General features: G+C 44.0%; 2 protein-coding genes across 2 annotated transcripts in view; one reads left to right on the top strand and one right to left on the bottom strand.

Moving 5' to 3' along the window:
- Window positions 1–4,732, top strand: part of LOC130384189 (beta-1,3-galactosyl-O-glycosyl-glycoprotein beta-1,6-N-acetylglucosaminyltransferase-like) — a 35,085-nt gene extending 30,353 nt beyond the window's left edge. Inside the window, exon 5 of the mRNA XM_056592290.1 lies at window positions 3,817–4,732. Coding sequence (XP_056448265.1) covers window positions 3,817–4,290 — 474 coding nt within the window. The 3' untranslated portion in view covers window positions 4,291–4,732. The remainder of the gene's footprint in view (window positions 1–3,816) is intronic.
- A 222-nt stretch (window positions 4,733–4,954) lies between these two features.
- On the bottom strand, window positions 4,955–18,766 carry LOC130384945 (uncharacterized). Its single transcript, XM_056593351.1, has 12 exons — window positions 17,350–18,766; window positions 15,419–15,661; window positions 11,969–12,057; window positions 11,440–11,559; window positions 10,659–10,808; window positions 10,268–10,367; window positions 9,941–10,072; window positions 9,508–9,594; window positions 9,031–9,129; window positions 7,636–7,677; window positions 5,833–5,865; window positions 4,955–5,734 (listed from the first exon to the last, which is right to left on the bottom strand). The coding sequence occupies exons 1-12, from the start codon at window positions 18,729–18,731 to the stop codon at window positions 5,704–5,706; spliced, it is 2,508 nt and encodes an 835-aa protein (XP_056449326.1). The 5' UTR covers window positions 18,732–18,766; the 3' UTR covers window positions 4,955–5,703.
- Between the last annotated feature and the right edge of the window lie 2,674 nt (window positions 18,767–21,440).

Genomic DNA, 21,440 nt, shown 5'->3' with positions numbered 1-21,440 from the left:
CCAGCTTTATGCCGCTTTTCCACTGCATGGTACCAGCACGACACGACTCGACTCGACTCGACTCAGCTCGCATTTTTTGCGTTTCCACCGCGATCTGGTACCTGAAGTGGCTGCTTTTTCTAGTACCGCCTCGCTCTAGGTTCCAAGCGGCTGAGCCGATGCTAAAAGGTGACGTCGGCAGACGGCCGGCCACTGATTGGCCAGAGAGTGTGACGAAGTCACGAGAGCGACATGGCAACCATGCTGGTAAAAGCCATAGCAGCGCCGCAGCCAACATATTCCACTTCTTCAACTTCTTCAACATGCCAGCTAATAATACGAACACGAATACCATCGCATCGATGTCCTCCATTGTTGTTATGTGGGTTCTGTCCATGCGTGGGTTGCGTAGGTCTTGTTTGCGTCGCGTACAAAAATACGTCACGGCCCTTTCGCGCAGCCGACCCCGCCCACGTACAGGAGGTACTATTTGCGGTGGAAAAGCACCCGTGCTGCTACCGTGTCGAGTTGTGTCGAGTCGTGTCGTGTCGAGTCGAGCTACATGTGCGGTGGAAAAGCGGCATTATTGTGACAGTTCACACAGACAGCCCCCTGTAACAAACACCAAACCTTCTTCACTCAGCTGGTTTTCCTGACCGTTAACTTGATTAATCGTCGATTTGATTAGATTAAACTTTATTGTCATTGAACTGAGTAACAGGTACTTGGACAACAAAATGCAAGTCATCTTCTGTAAATTATTTACAAATGGCAATCTCTAATATACCTACTTGGTTGCACACCTGTCTGAACTTTTATAAACCAATATAAGTCATCAATAATTAATAATAAAATAAGTTTCACATCAAGAGCAAAAAAAAAAAAAAAAAAAGTCCAAAGGTCTTAAATACTTAGAAATTAAAGATAGATATAAAAAAAGAAAGGGAGGGAAATCTTTGATAGTACTTCCCCTGAATCCCCATTTGGCTCTTCCAAGTATTCAGGTATTTATTCTATGTCACCGCACTTTGAGGGTGGCAATCCTGTCAATGACCTTTTGGTGTTCAATTCTTTCGAACAACTCCTCCTTTTCAATGGACATCACAGCTAGGTGCTGGAGTCTGCTTTGGCCTGTGGTCCTCCTGAGCCATGTAGGGAGCCGATGCAGGGCACTAAAAGACCGCTCACATGTACAGCTGCTAAATGGTATTGTCAAGGCAACCTGCATAACAGCTTTCAGTGAAGGGAACATTTCAGAATCTAGGAGTTTGTACACTGCTAGCAGGTCCTGAACTGTACCAGCCTCACTCTTGCGCTTCAGAAAGTTTTTTGCAACTATCACTTCCTCTGACTTAAGTTCAATATGGTAATGCAGAGCCAGTGCTGTCAGATGAGGCTCAGACAAGAAGTGGCCTGGGGTTGGACTGCATGCCTGAGTTCCATTGAGTACCTCCTCATTCACACTAGAAAAATGCCTCTCAAGTTCACAGATCATTCGGTCAGATCACTGCCTGCCCCACAAGTTGACTCAACAAGATATTCATCCATTCTCTTTGTCTTCCGCCTCTGTCCTGAGGATGATTCTCCATAGCTTTTGTTCTGAAAAAAAAAGAAGATAGAGGTCATCATGGACTGTCCCTAGTCTCTCACCTGAATCAGTCTTTTTTCTTTTAAAGAACCGTCGTATGTCAATTGCTCACTGGCAGGCCACACACACACACACGCACACACACATGCACACACACACATGCACAGACGCACACGCACACACACACAGAGTGTAGGGCGAGGAGTTATCTTTCACATACCTCATACCTGTGTGTAATAAATGGCCTATATATATAGACCTGCTGTGTGTGTGTGTGTGTGTGTGTGTGTGTGTGTGTGTGTATGGTACTACGGCTGCATAAATGTGATGTGATTATTATTGTTGCAAAGCCTGGTTCAGGTTAAATCCTCTGTAAAACATGAATGAATACAGCAAAATAAAAACATTTAACTTCCTTTTATTGTCTATAGTCAGACACAACTGAAAAATAACAGAAATCTAGGAAAAAAATAACAATTAATTTAAAATGCCACAGTGAGTGTTTTCACACATACTGGGGCTATATCTCGTTTTGTTTTTCAGCTCGTACACACGTTTGTTTTCACTCTGGTCCAAACGCCGCACCACTGGCAGGGCTTCATGTTTCCATGACGACGGATCAGAAAAGACGCGCGTGACGTCATGTTGACGTGACTCCCGATTGTTAAAATGAGTCTCAAAGTAACGATAAACTTTAACAACAGAGACACACGTACGCACTACACAGGTACTTGTGGCTCTGCTGTTTGTGCTGAATAAACGTATCGCTCCAGTTCGACCGTAGCGGTGCTAATGGAGCTAACCGGGCTAACGGAGCTAACTGGTAACCGGTGCCTGGACTCCAGCACTCACCGATATGGTATCGGAATCAAAACAATTCTAGGTAAAAGGAAAGAAGTGTGAGACACAGCTTTGGAGCAAGTTACTTAGTTGATTCGCAACATCACAACTAAACGGATCTCACTCTGCGTGAGTCGTGCTGGACGATGGTTGGGTTGCGGAGCGGTGCAGGTACAGAGGAGAAGGAGCCTGTGAAAAGAGGATGATACTGTAGCGACCTCGCCAGTGACATAACAATGTCCAGTCATACAAGTACCTGTAGGAACTTTAATGTCACAAACCTGGTTACTGAAAACCCGTAACCAACGGCAAAAATCCACACCAACAACAACCGGTTACCCGGGCAACGCCCGATCCCCAACCCGGTCCCTTCAACACAAGCCCCCACCCACTAAATACAAAGCAACACATAATACACAAACTCTTTAAATGTCCCAGGGTAGCTACAATACCATTTACTAAGCCGGGCTGTTGGCATTTTCGTCCTTAACATATACATTTTAAACAACAAACTACGGAGTATGTTTTGGACATTGTCAAAGACTAACACATTTTTTAGAATAACAACATTTCTTAGTCCAAGTTTTAGGGGTGCTGAGCCCCCTTTAAGGGGTGCTTCAGCACCCCTAAAAAGGTGCTAGCCTCGCCCATGTTATATAGATATAGAGCTCCAGGAGTCAACAAACGGCAACAATCCCTTCTCCTCCATGCTGTGGTTCAGTCTGCTACAGACACCAGAAACAGCGCATTCTGAAGGGACTGAAACAGAGGGGAATAGCGGTAGACGATATTCTTTTCCCTAAAAGCTATTTCCAGCAAACAGCTTCAAAAACATGTTTTCTGGAACTCAAATACTATGTTTACTTGTTGGGAAAACACCATAATATGTCTCCTTTAAATCAAAGAACGCTGTTGGTGATTGGGTGCGAGCAAAAGCATTAAAAAATAGAAAGTTATTTAAAAATAATAACTTTCAAAAGTTTAAAAAGTATAGAATGGAAGTATGTTTGAACGGAGTTCGATGCTACTCGATACTGGGTTGTTTTGGTCGATACCTTAGTACCAATATCCAGCCCTAAAGAACCTGTAGTAATGTTACAGAGTTGTTCTGAAGCTGACATAGGGTGATAGAGTACATAGAGTACTTTTTACTGAAATACAGCTTAAAATGAAGAAAATACACTTTTTAAAAGTATATGTTAAATATACTTTAAATTAAGCCCAAAAAGTCAAAGTATACTTGTAATATGATTAGTTTAATTCGATTATATTTGTAATAGCCTTTCAGACTGGTCTTTTACGGTGTGTGTGTGTGTGTGTGTGTTCGTGTGCGTGTGCGTGTGTGTGTGTGTGTGTGTGTGTGTGTGATTTTATAATGGCCCTAAGTGAAAACATTTCTTTCACTACAGGCCACAGGAGAAAAAAAAGCGCCAACACCCTTCGACCTTCCCGTGATGTCGGGTAACGCTTACATACTGGCTAGCCGCGGCTATGTCCAGAGTGTGCTGCAGGACCAGCGAGTGCAGCAGCTGATCGAGTGGGCCAAGGACTCGTACAGCCCCGACGAGTTCCTCTGGGCCACCATCCAACGCATGCCCGGTGTTCCCGGTTCCTCACCGCCCGATGCCAAGTACGACTTGACCGACATGAATGCCAGAGCACGAATGGTCAAGTGGCAGTGGCATGAGGGGCCGGTCTACCCTATGTGTAGCGGACACCACGTTCGGTCCGTGTGCGTGTACGGCATCGGGGACCTGCAGTGGCTTCTGGAACAGCATCACTTTTTCGCAAATAAGTTTGACCTAGCAGCTGACCCGATAGCCATTCACTGTCTGGAGTGGTACCTGAGGCACAAGGCACTGACAGACGTAGATCAGTGGTAAAGTTATAGATGTAGTAGTAGTAGTAGTAGTAGTAGTGAGGTGCATGATGTATGGTAGGAAAATACGTTTGATAATACGCTTATGGCAGAGTCCACAGACGAGTCACATATATCGCTTTATTTTTTGCTGGTTATTTATTGGGATCCTTTCATTGTAGCATTAAGATGCAAAAGTAATGTATGTGGATTGCCTTAAGATTATTGGGTAGCTCTTAAAAAGAGAAAATATGTTTTTATTGGTTGGTAGATATATTTTGCACTTTCAAATCTTGCCTTGTTTGATCATTGGATTGGAGATCATGGGTACTTGTGGATTAACAAGCATCTACAGACCCATCATTCTATGTATTGTACTGATATAAACATTTGTGTAATTTTATATGGAAATAAAAAAGGGCATTTTCTAATTGTGATGCCCACCAGATTGGCTACCTATTCCTCAGTCCTCATCCCAAAATGTGGACTGAGGAGAACTAAAAGGGACAGACTGCCCTGAAGAAATAGATTGTACAAGGAGCGCGGAGAAAGTGGAATCACACAAATTCACAAAGTGGGAGTGTCTCATCGCAAAAGGTGCTGACAGGTAAGACCATAGACGTAGCTCCTAAGGACACCCCCCTTTGAACGTCTTGTATAATGGAATATAACTGGAGTTAACTGGGGCATTGAGTCATTTATTTGCAGGCAGGGCAAGAAAGACAACATACTTCGGTTTGTTTTCTTGAAAGCTTTATGTGGTTCTTTATTACTGGGACGAAGGAACAGAATAAACCAAAGAAAGCAAATAGACAGATGTTTCCCAACCAGGAGCCGACGACACCTTGACAGCAATTCATGCATGACAGTGGAGTCCAAATATATAGCTGTCCTGATCATATCAAACAGGGAAATGGCCATAAAACCTGAACTAAATGAATAGACAACATAATCAAGACAGCACAGCCCACAATAATGAATACAATGGGCAGGGCTCAATGAACAGCTCTATTTTGACATGGTATAGGTAGCCCTAGTCTATTCCATTTAATTAAAAAATACATCTCTGGATAGTTGGTTATTGATCTTGACACCACATAGGTAAAATAACAAATGCCAAACGAAATCCAGGGGAAGATACTAAAATAACATTTAGGCACATTCATCGCACAAATGTTTTTGCAAATACAGTGTGAAACCACATTCTTTTTCATTTTCTCTCCGTTCTGAATGATGCCAGAATTCCTTCCATAGCAACAGCACAGTGTTTGGAGTATGATTATGCATCACATTCTCTGCACATTCATTAACCTGCTATACAGCGGAGACGTTCAACCATATGCACTCCATAGCCATGAACTGTAAAGGGCGTGGCATGCAACATACTCAATAGAGTAGCATTGGCCTTGCATCAAGATGAATCCACAGGTGACTCCCGTCACACCGCAGAGTTACCCTTCTTCTTGTCTCTAGAAGAGAGAGAGACGGAGATACAGTGGGCGTCAAATGGAATTTGTAGTATATGGGAGGAAGTATTTACACGAAAGCATGCATCCATACTGCTTACTTGTCTGCTGATCGCTGTAGTTCTTTATCCAGTCTGGTTCACAGGTATTGTGTGTGTGTGTGTGGGGGGGGGGGGGATGTACAGGGTTAAAAGAGTCAGTAAGTGGGAGATCCATATGTCAAGGGAGCAAAATGCACAACACATGCAGCAATCTGGCTCAGCATCTCGACAATACCAGAGGAGCGTTAGTAGAGACAAAATAGACAAGAGTAGAGTTAAGTATGCCATGGCATTTAGAATGAGTATAGTATTTAGCATAGAAAGTAAAATATAATTAGTATGAAAATAGAGTATAGTATTATGATAGAGAGTAAAGTATAATATTTAGTATAAAGGGTAGAGTATAGCTCAGTCAGTGTGCCTTCGTTTCAATCAGTTTTATTTTTAAATCCAATTGAACAAAAAAGCAACTGGAACGTTTTCTTACTCAACCAGCAGAACAGAGTGCATATCAGCCACAATTGCCTTTTCTTTTATGCCTTCCAAATTCGATGCATGGAGAAAACGGCGTGGGGGAGTTAGGCCTTCATTCATATGCCATTTTCCATCAACCAATTTATCTATAAAATGAAGCAGTCTACTGATAATAGGTTACAAGTTATAGATTATATATCTGATAGGTGGGGAGGTTGGCAATGCGTGGAAGTAGGGATGCGAGTGTTACAGCAGCTGAGACACGGGGTAATGCATTGGTTCTCGATGTGGAAAATGGTGATGCACTGAAAAGATTGCCTATAAAAAGGGGAATTGCATGGGCCTTCATTCTGATGCCATTTTCCAGTAACAAATTGATGTGGTATGGTAGGAATTAACCTTACATTTTATGTTAAACTATGATTATTATTAGGACTACATATCATATAGATACTTTAATGGTGGAAGATAGCTGATCACTTTTCCCCTATATGCTAGGTGTTATGTGGCGCCAGTGAGTCGGTTCACTCTATTCTTATCTGATGTACTTTCTGAAGAATATGCTGATATGCACACCTGTACACCATCTATCTGTGTGCATAGAGATAATATATGTTCAAAAGGCATTTATGACCTAGGTCATTTATGACCTAGAAAACATGAGAATATGCTGACATTCACACAGGTACATCATCTATCTGCATAGAGGTTAATATACGTTCAAAGATACAGTATGACCCAATAAAACAACAAGGTACAAGGTACCCTAATCATTCTGGAGTGTCTTTGTAAACCTCACTCGGCTTCGTCGTTGCTTGCTCACGGGTAGCAATAAAGTCTCTGTCAATACTTGATCCGGACTCTCCGATTCCTCATGTTTTTAGTTAGTTGAAGTGAAATAGATAAGTCATTAATAGATTCCACGATAAGTGGCAGTCTAATGAAAATAGGTTACAAGTCATAGATTCTATTTCTGATAGGTCTATACTTTTTGATGATTTTAAAACACAATAATACCAATCACAAAAAAGTACCAACGGGAATGCCAACTTACAAGGTTAACCTAACCAGGCTTTTATCTTGAAAGTACTTAAAGGCAAACAAGGCTGATTCGCTTTTTGCTGGTTGAATAAAATAAATGATCGAGCTGCTTTGTGTTCACCTGGTTATAAAATTCTACCGATATTCACAGTCATCTGTAAAAGAGCCACAACGTAACTGATTGCATTCATTTTCCCGAGCCAGCAAGCATTAATGTGTAATTTATTGAGGGAATAGGGTGACAAGATTAAAAGGCAGGCTTTAGGGGAAATTGTTAGTCAAATCAGATATGGAGCACAAACTAAAAGCACAGACAAGGGCAACCGGAACACACGTTCAATGATTTACCTCATGCATGCAAATGTGTGTATACCCCTCTCCTCTTCGTACCTTGGAGGAGAGTTGGAAATTATCAGCATGTCATACCTCCAATATTAATAATTAATGTTATAATGGGATAAGTTCATCCATCTTGCATTTTCTCTTTTTCCAGTTGAGACATGACATGTTGACATATGACCTTAACGCTCTTTAAGAGCAACTTGAAGCCGAGCTAGCTCCCTAGCTCAAATGATACCCCACACAGCGACTTCAGCTGTATATTTACCTTGTTGAATGAAGCAAGAAACCAAATGACGGGTAAAACCATTTTTAAAGTATTGTCGTGTTAATCTTGAGCTACTGGCTGTTACTTATCATGGTCCGCTCCTGATTTTCCCGTTCACCTGCTTGCCAAGCTGATCCCACCTAATTAGCTCAACCACCTTCACCTGTGCTCCCTCTATATCAGGGGTCTCCAACACGGTGCCCGCGGGCACCAGGGCGCCCGCAAGGACCATATGAGGGGCCCGCAGGCCTGTTCTGAAAATAGCACAGCTCATTCTAGAAGCACTCTTTAACATGATCAGTTTCTTCACATAGATGAGTATCATTAATCAATATAAATAATATATAACTAAAGGCAAACTGAGCAAATTGGTTATTTCAGAAGAGTGTATCAAACTTGGTGCCCTTCGTATGACTCAGTACCCATGAAGTAGCTCTCAGGTTCAAAAAGGTTGGTGACCCCTGCTCTATATCAATCCTCTCTCTCTACTCAGTCTCTGCCAGATTGTCTCTCGTTACTCACAGAGCTTTCCCGCAACTCCAGAACTGTTTCTCCGACACTGATCCTGCCTGTTCCCGAACCCTCGCCTGTCTGAGCACCCTTTTGTCGAGTCCCTGCTGGCCTGTCTGCTCCCCTGTTTCCGGCTCCTCGCCTGCCTATCTGCCCTCCTGATACCGACCCCTCGCCTGCCTGACTACCCGCCCGCCCGACGGTACCCCCAGTATACCTGATGGCCTGCCGGTCCCCGTACTCTTATTGCCTGTCCCCGTTTACTCTGCCTGCCCGATCCAGATCCTCTGTGCATTCAATAAACCTTTTGACTGCCCTTTCACCATTGTCAGTCTGTACACTTTGGGTTCTGCCTAACCCCAATGTTACAGTTATTGAGTTGTTTTTTTAACCTGCGGAGTAAATGCTAGCAAACTATTCACCGCAAAACTTACAAATTATTACTTATTCAGGAGGTGCCAACCTGCAAGTTTCTATTTTACCTTAACCTTTTGAAAAATATTTCTACCATGTAGGTCTATGAAACAGTTTGACAGTACATTTAAACATACCAGCAACTTGCTGATTTCACAAATGACTTGACCAATGCAGTGATGAGAATAAAATAATATGAGTCTTGGACTGACCTGACAATACTCGCAGGAATCTGCACATACTCCATGGGAACCATCGCCCACAGCTCTGCCAGACTGTGCACATATTTGATCTTACTGCTGAACTTGTAGCTGAAGAAATAAAAAAAAAACAAATATTGGTCTGTCTGAAATAAACGATGCATCATGATGCTATCCTTTGGTTTGCTAATCTTTATGATGGCTATTTGTATAAGGATTCTTTATTCAAGGAGGTCAGCATTTTGTCAGCAAGTATTTCCGCTATTCATGCTTGTAAGACCATATTGCTTGATACAGAATTGCGGATACATTATCACTCACTCAAACTCCAACTAATATCTATTCCTATGGAATAGATACTCTGTAATAATCTATACTCCAATAATCTGTATCAAATTCTAGCTAGTGGAGGTTTGGAGAGCACTTCCTACTAGACAATCTATCTAAATATCTCACTCAGTTTGTATAATATAGGGAACTAGTTGAGACCTTATGAAGGGTCGGGTCAGACCCAGTACAGTCCGTATGAACCAGGAAGGATGCACAATTATGAACTGCTTCAGGTTCTTCTTCAGCCTATGGGAACAAAAGCGAAAACATAATTTAATTATGCTTGTGTGTTAGATGCTCACACCCTGCGTTAGTTAGGGTGTCCACAGCAGGAAAGTAAAAACAGAAGAAATGCTCATTAAAGGTGACATATTATACTACCAGGTGTGAGTGCGATTAGCCATTACAAGCCTTTTTGAAATTCGGCCTCTTCTGACCTCACAAATGGGTGTATCCACCTAAATGTACACTGGATAGTTCAGTCAACCAGCCTACCAAGTGGACTGTAGCAAACGTTGCTCATCTATCAGTCATACATCTATGTGGAAATGCCCACTTGTGATGTCAGAAGAGGCCGATATTTGTGCGTTACCTCCTGTCTATCATCTGGTAGCACTTCTTCATCCAGCTGAAGCCAGGCATTCTCCGGCGCGGTGTGGCTCCGTTTAGATAAACAACCATATAGTCCTCCGCCACCATCAGCTCCAAAGTACCAATGACATACCTGTACACACAAACACACACAGACCCAATACACACATACACACAAATAGACTCAAATACACAGACACTGATTTACCAATGAAGCTAAGTAAATAGAATTTATCTTAAAAGAAAATAGGGTGTTTGACATTTTGGGGTCTTCTGACAAACAGGCATTGGCAAAGTCTATTGTATTTGTCAGTGAAAATTTTCTTACAGGAAAAGATTTTCCATGACATAGTTGTAGTTTTCACAGTTACTATCTGGTAGGAAGCACGCTGCAAAGACAATGATGGCGTTCTGGTCACCATAGTAACCTGCAAAACAAAAAACACAATGTGTTCAATATTCACATGCATGTCAACAGGAAAAACTCAACTTTGTGCACTAAAACAAGTCCTCCTACTTGCCACGGCCGTCTTTGTGTGTACGTCTGTGTGTCTGTGTGCGTGCGTGTGTGTGGTGCGGGTGTGCTAGTTCAATTCCCAGGGCATGTGACGTAGTGTCTTTTCCAACCTCAAGTGGCTTCAACGCTATGCCATGTGAGTCTTTGCGTGTGCATGTGTGTGTGCATCTGTGCGCGTGCATCTGTGCGTGTGCGTGTTCACCTCCATGGGAGACGACCCTCCTGTATGGCTCGATGCACTTCATGTCCACGCGATGCTCCTGGTCTCCGATCGCCACGCTCCTCCACAGCAGGCTGTCCCGGCGCTCCTCCGCCGCACTGTATTCCGGGATGGGTTCCTGGGCGCCCGCCGCTGTGGACATGGAGGGGTACACTACGCTATTTCCAATGCTCCCAAAAAAATAAATAAATAAATAAATTAAAAAAAAGGAACAGTGTTGCGTAATCGTTAGTCTCATAGCGTAATTGCCTAAGTCGTATTTGAAGGTGCATCTTTTTATTTAGCGTCAAAAAGTCAAATAGATGACTTAGGCAGATAGTGATTACGGAATTGAAAAAGCACTCTGATTGGCTTAGGATATATCCGATCAGGCACAGTAAATCATTAGATATCACAATTTGAACAAAATATGACTTAGCAATTATGCTATGAGGCTAAGGTTATACAAAATATATGTTGCAAAATGAAGTAATATATTGGAAATGTGCCCATTCAGACACCCGTTGCACAGGAAGGAGGGATGAGTCTCTCTTTCTGCCTTCCTTCTCAAGGATTCTTCCACGATAATTAAGGGAGTGTTTGATGGATCACATGTATCATCATATATGGCAAGGCCAACGTCACAGAGTCTGCATCACAGAGCCTATATCAGCTTTACTTGCTCTATATATATATATATATATATATATCAGATGGTCAGGTCGAGTCACGTTGTGAAGCAGAGCAAACCAAAGGAAGAGGCTTAGACTACTGTCCACGTCACCGGTGTTGAGCTTGGGAGTACTGTCGCTTTCCACGGCGTCGTCTGTAGTGAGAGACCCCTCGCTGTGGTCCAGTGACCCGTCGATGGGCTGACCTTCTAGCTTCCCCCTGTGATAAGACCCTGGGGAAAGTTCCAGGATTGAGGGCAGTTCTTTATATGACGGATTGTGAGGGTTTTAATGGTATAGATATATTTATATATGATCATAAATCAAATACATTTAGGCTCATATCAATCTTACCCACGGGCTGTCAGTAAGGGGTTCATGTTAGAGGGCCCATGGAAAAGTGCACATAGAATAAACCCAGATGTACATTTCTCATGATTATTAAACAAGGTAGAAAGTAAACAGTTTACATACAATAACCTCGAAAAGAGGACCTCCATTTTTCCTCCATGATTCAGAATAAAGCTAAACCACATCTTGGCTGATTTACCAAAACGTGATGCCGTTTATGTTGGCTTGTCACACAGGTTCTCCAAGAAGAATTTGAAAGGAATGTTCTTACATTTCCCGTAACATATTTACCATCTTGGCCTTCCACCTCATCATCTTGATTGTAGCATTCCTGCCCGGTGTTCTGAATGGATGCAGCATAATCTCCTTGTTCAGAGGATCTGTTAGGAGGGGCAGCGATGCATAACTGAGCCACTAAACAGAACAACACGGCCAACACCACCACGGCAACAGAGACCAGGAGAAAAAATATCGCCACGAGCAATCCATAGATTTGCATCTATAAATCAACGAGGATCAATCTAAAACCTAAACCTAGAGTGCATCAAACTCACATTTTGCTCAGTGGCACGGCACTGTGAATTTATGAAAATGTGTAAAGATGGAAAGAGATTGAGAATGACTGAGAGAGACGTAATTCTTTTCTGCTTGGGATGTGAGTGTGGGCTACAGAGACAATGCAGAGCAGTGTTAGTGCCCATACTGCCATGGACTGGTTGTTATTGCCTACTTTTCAACTCCTTTTGAACCTTTGAGCTCAAGGCGGAAATTACAGTACTGTGTATGAAGACCAAACAGCAAAGAAACTAGCACTTGTTCTATCAGATTGATGGATTGATTAATACTTTAATAATCCCAGGGTGATTATTAAAGATGTACATACACAAATATTAAGAATAAAATATAATATAAAATATATAATATTATATATATATATATAATGTAAACATATATACATACATAACAGATAAAAGATACAACCTAAGAAATATAAATAACATAAATTTAAGGACAATATAAATATATATATAACACTATATATCAGTCCCTCCAGAAAAATGGAGCGCTTTTCTGCAATTGTTGCGGCCAAAAATCCTTGATTATGCGGCACGTTTTCTTAAAAATTGGATTGAAATATGCAGCATATTTATGCAATCTTATGCGATGAAATTGCGGGAACTTGCAAAACTGCGGGAACTTGCGAAAAAATGCGGGAACTTGCGAAAAGTGCAGCTTTTCGATGACGTTCACGTTGCATAATTACATCACTTCATAACGTTCCCATGGCAACAGGGGGAAATGGCTGCTCTTGTGTGAAGTATACGCAACATTTTTCCATTTTAGATATATGTGACTTTTTTGCAACGAAAATGAAGGGATTATGAAATCATGCAAGCCCCGCATATTTTGAGCGGAAATCTGCAATTTATGCGGTGAAAGTGTTGCATATTTGAAAAAATGCGGCCCCCGCATGAATATGCAGACTTTGGCTGATTATGCGTCAAATTATGCAATCGCATAATCGCGTTTTTCTGGAGGGACTGATAAATACATACATATATATATATATATATATATATATATATACGTAACTAGTTTATATTTCTGCCACTAAATACGACGTCTGAAATTCCACCTTTTATGCTTTTTCGACTTTTATGACCTATAAACGTTGATGTAATGATTTATAATCATGTTTAACCATACTAAAGTGTCAAATAATGACTACATGCATTTAGACGTATTCCCTGCTGACCTTCTAGGGTGGCTGTGCAGAGCGCTAAACACTAGGGACGCTGCTCGGCATTCACTTGTTCAAATTTCCGAGATTTATCTACGTAGAACAATCCGGATTTTGCATGTGGTGGTCTGTCAGTTTCCTCGTCTTGTTTTGGTGTGTTTCCTGTTTTACTTTGGTATCTCTGCCTTGTTTCTCCCCATGTCCGGTCAAGTTTCACTCCTGTGTAATTACTGCTCCCTCCCCTAATGTGTTTCAGCTGTTACTCGTTGCGTGCCCTGTGTGTGTTTGGTATTTAAGCCTGTGTCTTTCCTTTGTTCATTGTCGGATCAGTTTACTTTGTGGTGAGTTGTGTCCTGTGTGTTACCTGTGTCCCCGTTGTTACCTGTGTTACCCGTGTCACCCGTGGTCCTTGCCTTTTGCGATAATAAATTATCCTCTTATTGAACTGTCTGCTATGGGTCCTACCTGCCTGCCTGCCACCCGCTAACCGTGACAGAATGATCCGACCATCATTGGTCCAAGCGGACGCTCTTTTTGTTGGAGGTTGTGTTGGGGCGTATGTGCAGCGCTGTCGCTTCAAGGCCCGGGTTGGAGGGTGCCTTACGGACTATCAGAGTGGGGGTGTTGATTGTGGAGTGCCATCCGGTTCAACATTTCTCTCCAGCCCCTGAGCTGACTCCGGTCCCCGAGCCCTGTCCGGTTCCTGAACCCTACTCCTTCCTGAGGGTGGCCCTCTTCCAGAACTTCCAGACCTTCCAGAAGCGGCCCGCCCTCTACCTTGCCTTCCAGAGGGGTCCCGCCTTCCAGACATTCCAGAAGGGGCCCGCACTCTACCTTGCCTTCCCGAGGGGTTCCGCCTTCCAGACCTTCCAGAAGCGGCCTGCCCTCTACCTCGCCTTCATCTTCGCCGGTGCCGGCCAGCTGTGGGTCTTCGCCGTTGCAGGTCTCCAGGATTGCAGGCCTCGAGATTTTTTTTTTGTTCTTTCCTCCTGGCACCCCCCCACCCACCCTATTTGGGTTTGACTTTCTTTTTTTTGCATGTCGTGGGTCGCCTGGTAGTCGACCCTTGAGGTGGGGGTACTGTTTCCTTGTCTTGTTTTGGTGTGTTTCCTGTTTTACTTTGGTATCTCTGTCTTGTTTCTCCCCATGTCCGGTCAAGTTTCCCTCCTGTGTGATTACTGCTCCCTCCCCTAATGTGTTTCAGCTGTTACTCGTTGCGTGCCCTGTGTGTGCTTGGTATTTAAGCCCTTGTATTTCCTTTGTTCCTTGTCGGATCATTTTAGTTCGTGGTGAGTTTTGTTCTGTGTTACCTGTGTTCCCTGTGTTACCTGTGTTACCCGCGTCACCCGTGTTCCTTGCCTTTTGTGTTAATAAATTATCCTTTTATTAAACTGTCTGCTATTGGGTCCTATTTGCCTGCCTGCCACCCGCTAACCGTGACAGCGAGGGGGCGGAGAATAAAGAAGCCGAGTGTTGACAGAGAACGCTGAAAGCGCACAGATAAGAGGAAGAGTTTCCCGAAAATCAACCTAGTTTTTTGTGCTGTGATTCGTGTCAGGTTGCTCTATAGGAGTCATTAATAAGGAATTAAGAACAGAAAAGTAGCATAATAGGAGATCTTTAAATATTTAACAAGAAAATTATAAGTGATTTTTTTTTTTTAAGTGATACCAAAACTAAACTTCACGTTACCAAAGAAAATAAATTCAATTAAATTGATTTTGAGATGATTGAACGGAATTTAAATTCACAAATTATAAGCTATTTTGATTAATTTATTCAAACCTGCTTACTTAATGAACAGTGGATGCCTTCGACTATAATCTACTGTCTATAATCTAAGCAGTGTGGCTCCACTTGAGCTTAGAAATAGTTCACTCGATAAAACATCTCCAAGCCGATTAAACGACTGTGGAAAAAAAAGCTTCGAAGAAGGTGCAGTTTGGCAGAAGGGCAGTGGAGAAACAGGTTAATTGTGATATTTAGAAGAAATAGCTTACATAAAAACGCTGGGTTCACCTCCCCACTCCACCAGACTGTCTGAGGTATCCTGCAGCCAGTCGACACTGCTGTCAGGGTCGCCATGCCTGTCGCCCTGGCTATCAACTCTCTGGTCGGTGTGGTGGTAGTTGTAGCCATGTTTGGCTTGACACTCAGTGGAGCTTGCGTCTCTCGTCCACTGGTACAGAATGTTCCCGCAGGGCGGCGGTAGGGCGAAGGCCTGCGCTGTCCCATCCATGTGCCTTGGTCGGCGGGTGCAGGTTGGGTTGGGGGGGGGGGGGGGGGGGGGGGGGGGGGGGGAGAGGGGGGTCGCAGGGTATAGAAGGGAAGCAAAACACAGAGACCCAATCGTTAATATAGGTCATGAACTTTGTCCCCTCACACAATGCAAGCAAGCATGCAAGTGGTGAATTGACTGCCATCTATAGATGAACTGTATCCCGATTCCCGTACAAACAAATGCTGTGTGTCAGATGACCAAATCATGAGGTTCAGACTTTGGAGGGGTTTGGAGTTGTGTCTAATTCCAATTGTCCATAGATCCAGCTAAAACATTCATTCCGAACGGTCTGAAAGAATTAATTGTGCAGGATAATAGATTTTAATATAATATAACAATACAATCTAACAATTACCCAGAGAACACAAACTGTGCTTATGAGTCTTCAGTCTGGTGAACTCACTACAGAGCCAAAACGGAGCCTCTTGAAGACAAGACTAAACCTAAGATTCACACACACACACACACACGCACGCACGCACGCACGCACGCACGCACGCACGCACGCACGCACGCACGCACGCACGCACGCACGCACGCACGCACGCACGCACGCACGCACGCACGCACGCACGCACGCACGCACGCACGCACGCACGCACGCACGCACACACACACACACACACACACACACACACACACACACACACACACACACAAACGCACGCACGCACGCACGCACACACACACACACACACACACACACACACACACACACACACACACACACACACACACACACACACACACACACACACACACTTACACACATAAAATCATTGTTATGCATATGCACGCACGCACACACATACACACACACACAAAAAAACAAACGCCTTGTGCGAGAACTACGGGGAGCTGTATTCATTAACCGTGGTGGGATTTACAGCTGTAACGAAGCAGGTAATGCATATTTAATGAGGCATGAACAGATTTCAGAAGGCACACAGGGCCTCAGCTCAAAACAGACCATCCCACACACACACAGGCACACACACGCTCAGCAACGTTTACACTTCGACAATCAGAAGCCCAACATTTGGAAGTAGTGTTTACTTTAAATGTTATTTGTTCTCCTCTGTTACTGTTACCTTTTTCTGTCACACACACCTGCTGCACATGTGTGTGCGCACACACACACACACACACACACACACACACACACACACACACACACACACACACACACACACACACACACACACACACACACACACACACACGCAAACATGCATGTGCAAACAAAAATATTTGTGTACGTATTCCCCCTCTCCCTCCTGCATCACACACTCCTCCAACACCCGATTGTCCCTCGGGAGGGCCTGGTGGTTCAATTCCTCAGGGTGAGAAACACACCGCAGAGAGCTCCAGGTGTGAGGGAGGCTGGGGTGAAGGTCAGAGCCTACTTGCAACTTGGGGCTTGTCGGTTTGTTAATTCCTGCTCTAAAATCACTAGATCCTGAAATGACGTGTTTAAGTCACTTATGATAAAAAATAATTCCAAATCCATTAAATCTAATTTATTTTGTGGTTTTTGAAGCGAGGCAAAAGCATTTTATGTTTCAGTGTGTACTGTATATTCAAATGTATGAATGCCATGTATGGTAGAAAATGAATAACATAAATTAGAAATTAAAGTTCCCACCTTACCTTTGACTTTGTGAGTAACTTGAACTGTCTCCGATTTCCTGATCTTGGGATCCATCGAAACCATGGAGCGTTGTCGGCTCTTTGGATGAGGAATCCTCTCTGCTTTGAGAAGTCACCCCCCATGTAGACTCCATTGTCTGCACAGCAAGAAGCTGAGCAGTACACTCTCCCCCCATAAGGTCCTTTGTGAGCCCCGTGCATGGCATTTGAAGGTAACCTCCCCCTTCTCTCTCCTTCCCCTGTCCTTCGGTCCGAAAGGAAGGGACAGGAGGCCCTGAATTGAAATCCCCCCCATCCTCTTCATCACAAACCTCCTCCATGAGATCCCCGGCGAAAGGGGACCCAGCCCAGGCTCTCTCTGTTAGCTGACCAGATTCGCTCACCGGGGTGCTGATGTAGGAGCTGTTGTGGGAAAACGAGCTGTGTGTGAGCTCAGGGGATGGCTGCTCCGAGTGGTTTGAGGGCATGTCTTTTTCTGCTGTAGGTTCCTTCCAACCGAATTCCACCCCCAGCAGAGGAGGACAATACGGAGTAGCCAAGGGAGACTGGATCCCGTCGTCAGAATCCTCCATGGATATCTGGGAATGGACGTAAACTTCCTCTCTGGTTTTGAGGAAGTGATCGGACGGATGTCTCAAAGAGGATGACATGCTCCGTACCACGTAGTTTGACTGGCAATCTGAAGTTTCTTCCGCAGCCTGCAATAGGCTGCAACATGATGCCGTTAATTCCTGCTCTAGGACAACTTCGGGGGGTGTTTTTGAAAAGTTTGGACCGGTAATTTCTGGAATAATGAAATCTTCAATGGTGTTATCTATTATTGTTGGACAATGCTCAGCGCTTGTAACATGTTGAGTGGAGCTGCATATATCTGTAGCCAATTCAGCAGCGCACTCAAGGAAACTAATTCCTTCTTTTGAACAGGGCTGGTTTTTGGCGTGTTCATCATGTGAACCTTTATCCAAGGGCACCACATCAGAGTGAGTGGGTCTAGCTGCTACAGTTTGCAACAAGAAAGCTTGATTCTCACATGCACCTGGACCGTTTGCGGTTATCGTTTGTTTTTGCCTGCACTGTTTCCTGATTTCTTGGGCTTTCAGAAGTGTAGCAGCACATGAGAGCATACTGAATGTCTCCATAGACCTCCCTGCATCTCCCACTGGCTTGGCACTACCACTCTGCCACGCCCTGCTCAAACCATCACTCTGCCCCCCCTTGCTCTCCGTTACTGACCCTGAGACCACAATGGACTCCATCTCCAGGCCTGAAGAAGAATCTCCATCTGAGTTGGACCTGAGTTCATCTATGCTACTGAGGAGAAGGCTGTCATGACTACATCTCAGTACGTCCCTCTCTCCCCCAGAGCTTGGGCTCAGGGACATTGTTTCCACGACTGCAGCCTCGACATTTTCCCTTGCTTCAACGTGAGGTTTGCCATTTCTTTCAGTGACTGATACATCATGAACACGGGCAACTGTCGTTTCTAAATCAAGTGATAAGTCACTGTTCATGGTTGATTTGTTACTCCCAGCAACCATTTGGAGGGTTTCCCTATCATCTTTGTTTAGGGAAACTACTTGTTGAGTGTGTATTTGAGCAATAGCTTGAGAATCTTCTGGACTCAAATCAAAACTTTCTGAACTGTTGCACAGGGGAGAATCATTTACTAGAATGAATGGGGATTGAACAGTTGATTGATCTTCAGAATCAAATCCAGTGGATGTCTTCTTCAGTGCATCTTTTCCTTTGTTAACAATTTCAGACTGGATAGGAGACCCAATGCAATCAAACTCGTTAATTTCCTCAAAAAGGAACATCTGGCTTTCTGAACGATAATTTTCATGCAACGGGGCAGACTGTTCGCAGTGTTGATTCCCCTTTTGTGATTCTTGAGGTTTGACAAAAGCGATAAAAGGGCTGGATTCTCCATCTAACTGTATCATGTGTGTGCCAGGACTAGCATAGATTTCAGGAGAGGTTGGGGCAGTCCAAGCACTAGCCCCTACATTATCATACTCTGACGTGGATGTGACCATTTTAGGGACAGGCATGGCCCAACTATCAAGGTTTTGGTCGCTCAAAGTCAGATTTTGCTGATCTTCTGCTGTCATATCCTGCTCCACAAGGTCACTCAAAGTATAACTAACCTGGCCGTTACCTCCTCCACCCACCTCTTCTACGATTATTTGAACACCCTCTTCTGCCACGAAAATGTTTGTGTGTTTCTCCTGATAGACATGCTTCTGATTTTGGACTTGTTGGTTCATATGTGTGGCAGGTGCATATCTGGATGTATCCTGTGAGAGCCCAGAGCCTTTTCCTGTTTCTGGTGCATCTGGACTTGTAACTGAAGAAGTGCTATCTTCCTGTATGGTGGTGTTCCACATCACCATGCCAAACTCAGTGCATCCCAGAGGGCTTTCTATTAAAGCTCCGTCCTCAACAGTGGAGACCGGGCCACTATTGAAATCAGAGAGTTCCGGTAGGTTTTCAACATCGGGGGTGGTGAGAGGTGAAAAACTGTCATCGCGGATAGTCGTATTCCACATATCTAGGGACTCTGGGTAGGAAGTTGTCGTTCCGCTATCAGATTTGATAAAGCCCTTCTCAGCTGAGTAAGACCAAAAATCTTTCAGTTCGGTCTGACTCTCTCCTTTCCTTCTAAGCATCCCCTCATCATCTTCTTTTGAGCTCTCTGGTGTAAGTGTGCTTGGCCACTCTCTCTTTTTGGCTACAGAGAACAGTTTTCCTTGAACTCCAGCAATACTTGCCCAAATCATTCCATCAGTGTCCTCGACTGGGGGCGTCAACTGCAAATCAGCCAAAGTAGAAGTATCCAATGACTGTGTGAATCCTGAGTCCAGGTTCAAGGTATTGTCTGCATCTATAATCATACTTAGTTGAGGTTTTAGTGTTTTATCCTCCCGGTAATTTGATATGTGAACCTCGCTTGAACCTTTGACTCGATTTGCTTCCAAAATGTTCCCCACACTCTCAGTCTGGACAACATTATTTAAATTTGACATATTATCTTCGACCATGGTTTGCTCTGCCGCTGATTTGAAGCCAAATTCCTCCCATACTTCTGACAAAGAGGGAGTGAGGATCTGTTTTTGCCTTTCATCCTTATCTTCCTGGATGTAAGAACAATGGCTTGGTTGGCTGCTATCCACCAAGCTATTCGGGAGAGTGTGGGAAACTTCAGCTTCATGGATATCACCACAATGGAACTTTGACTGTTTGGCTGATGATGTTGCATCTTCGGATACAGATCCAAATTTAGGAGCATAGAAATCAACCAAACTCAGCTCCTCATATTCTGACAGACTGGAGCTTTCCGCTCGACCAGCAGCTCCTGTTTCCCCCAAGTTTTCTAGGGACACCTTTGCTGGCAAGGTCGAGTTACTATTTTGTAAAGGGTCAAAATTAAACAGTTCCAAGTTATCGCTCCGGTTTCGGCTTCGCCGTTGCTTCCTCCTCTCAGGTGCGACGGGTGTGGAGAGGGTTGAGAACCCGAGGGGGGAAGGGTTTCTGAAGAACGGTTGCCCGGGTCCTGCCGCCGCCGCCGCCCCAGCCATATTCTCACCGATTGGGCTGTCGTCACTCAGGAAAACAGAGCCCTCCTTGGAGGAACGGCTGCTGCGGATGGTGGCCATACCGCTGTCTGGGCTCACCAGTTCACCAACTCCTCCTCCTGCATTTCCTGAGTCTCCTTCCCGGTCTGCCATCTCCCTAAGTGCAGCAGGAGACATGAAGGTGTTGAGCCTAGCTGTTACAGTCAGACCTTAAACTACGGTATTACACTAGCCATTGGATTAGATTGGTTAAGAGAAAGAGGGGGATTCCCTTATTGGGGCCACCTCATTTCACTCAGCCTGGAACCTCTATTTTAACGATGGGATTTGTCTATTCAAACAAATAAAACACTGGAGCATAAACACACCTCGGCTGATGTATACCATGCTCTTATCCGTTTCGTACTCATTGAGAGCTGAATCTTGAATAATTAATTACACATAATTACCCTGCAATGGAGACCTCGTCTGCACATGTTTTCTCTGTGTCCGAGCCATACATGTCTGTGATTCCTG

This window comes from Gadus chalcogrammus, chromosome 6, assembly GCF_026213295.1.
Source record: "Gadus chalcogrammus isolate NIFS_2021 chromosome 6, NIFS_Gcha_1.0, whole genome shotgun sequence".
In the NCBI taxonomy this organism is placed as follows: domain Eukaryota; kingdom Metazoa; phylum Chordata; class Actinopteri; order Gadiformes; family Gadidae; genus Gadus; species Gadus chalcogrammus.
The sequence above is the reverse complement of the archived record's forward strand: the minus strand, read 5'-3'. Positions and strand labels throughout refer to the sequence as shown.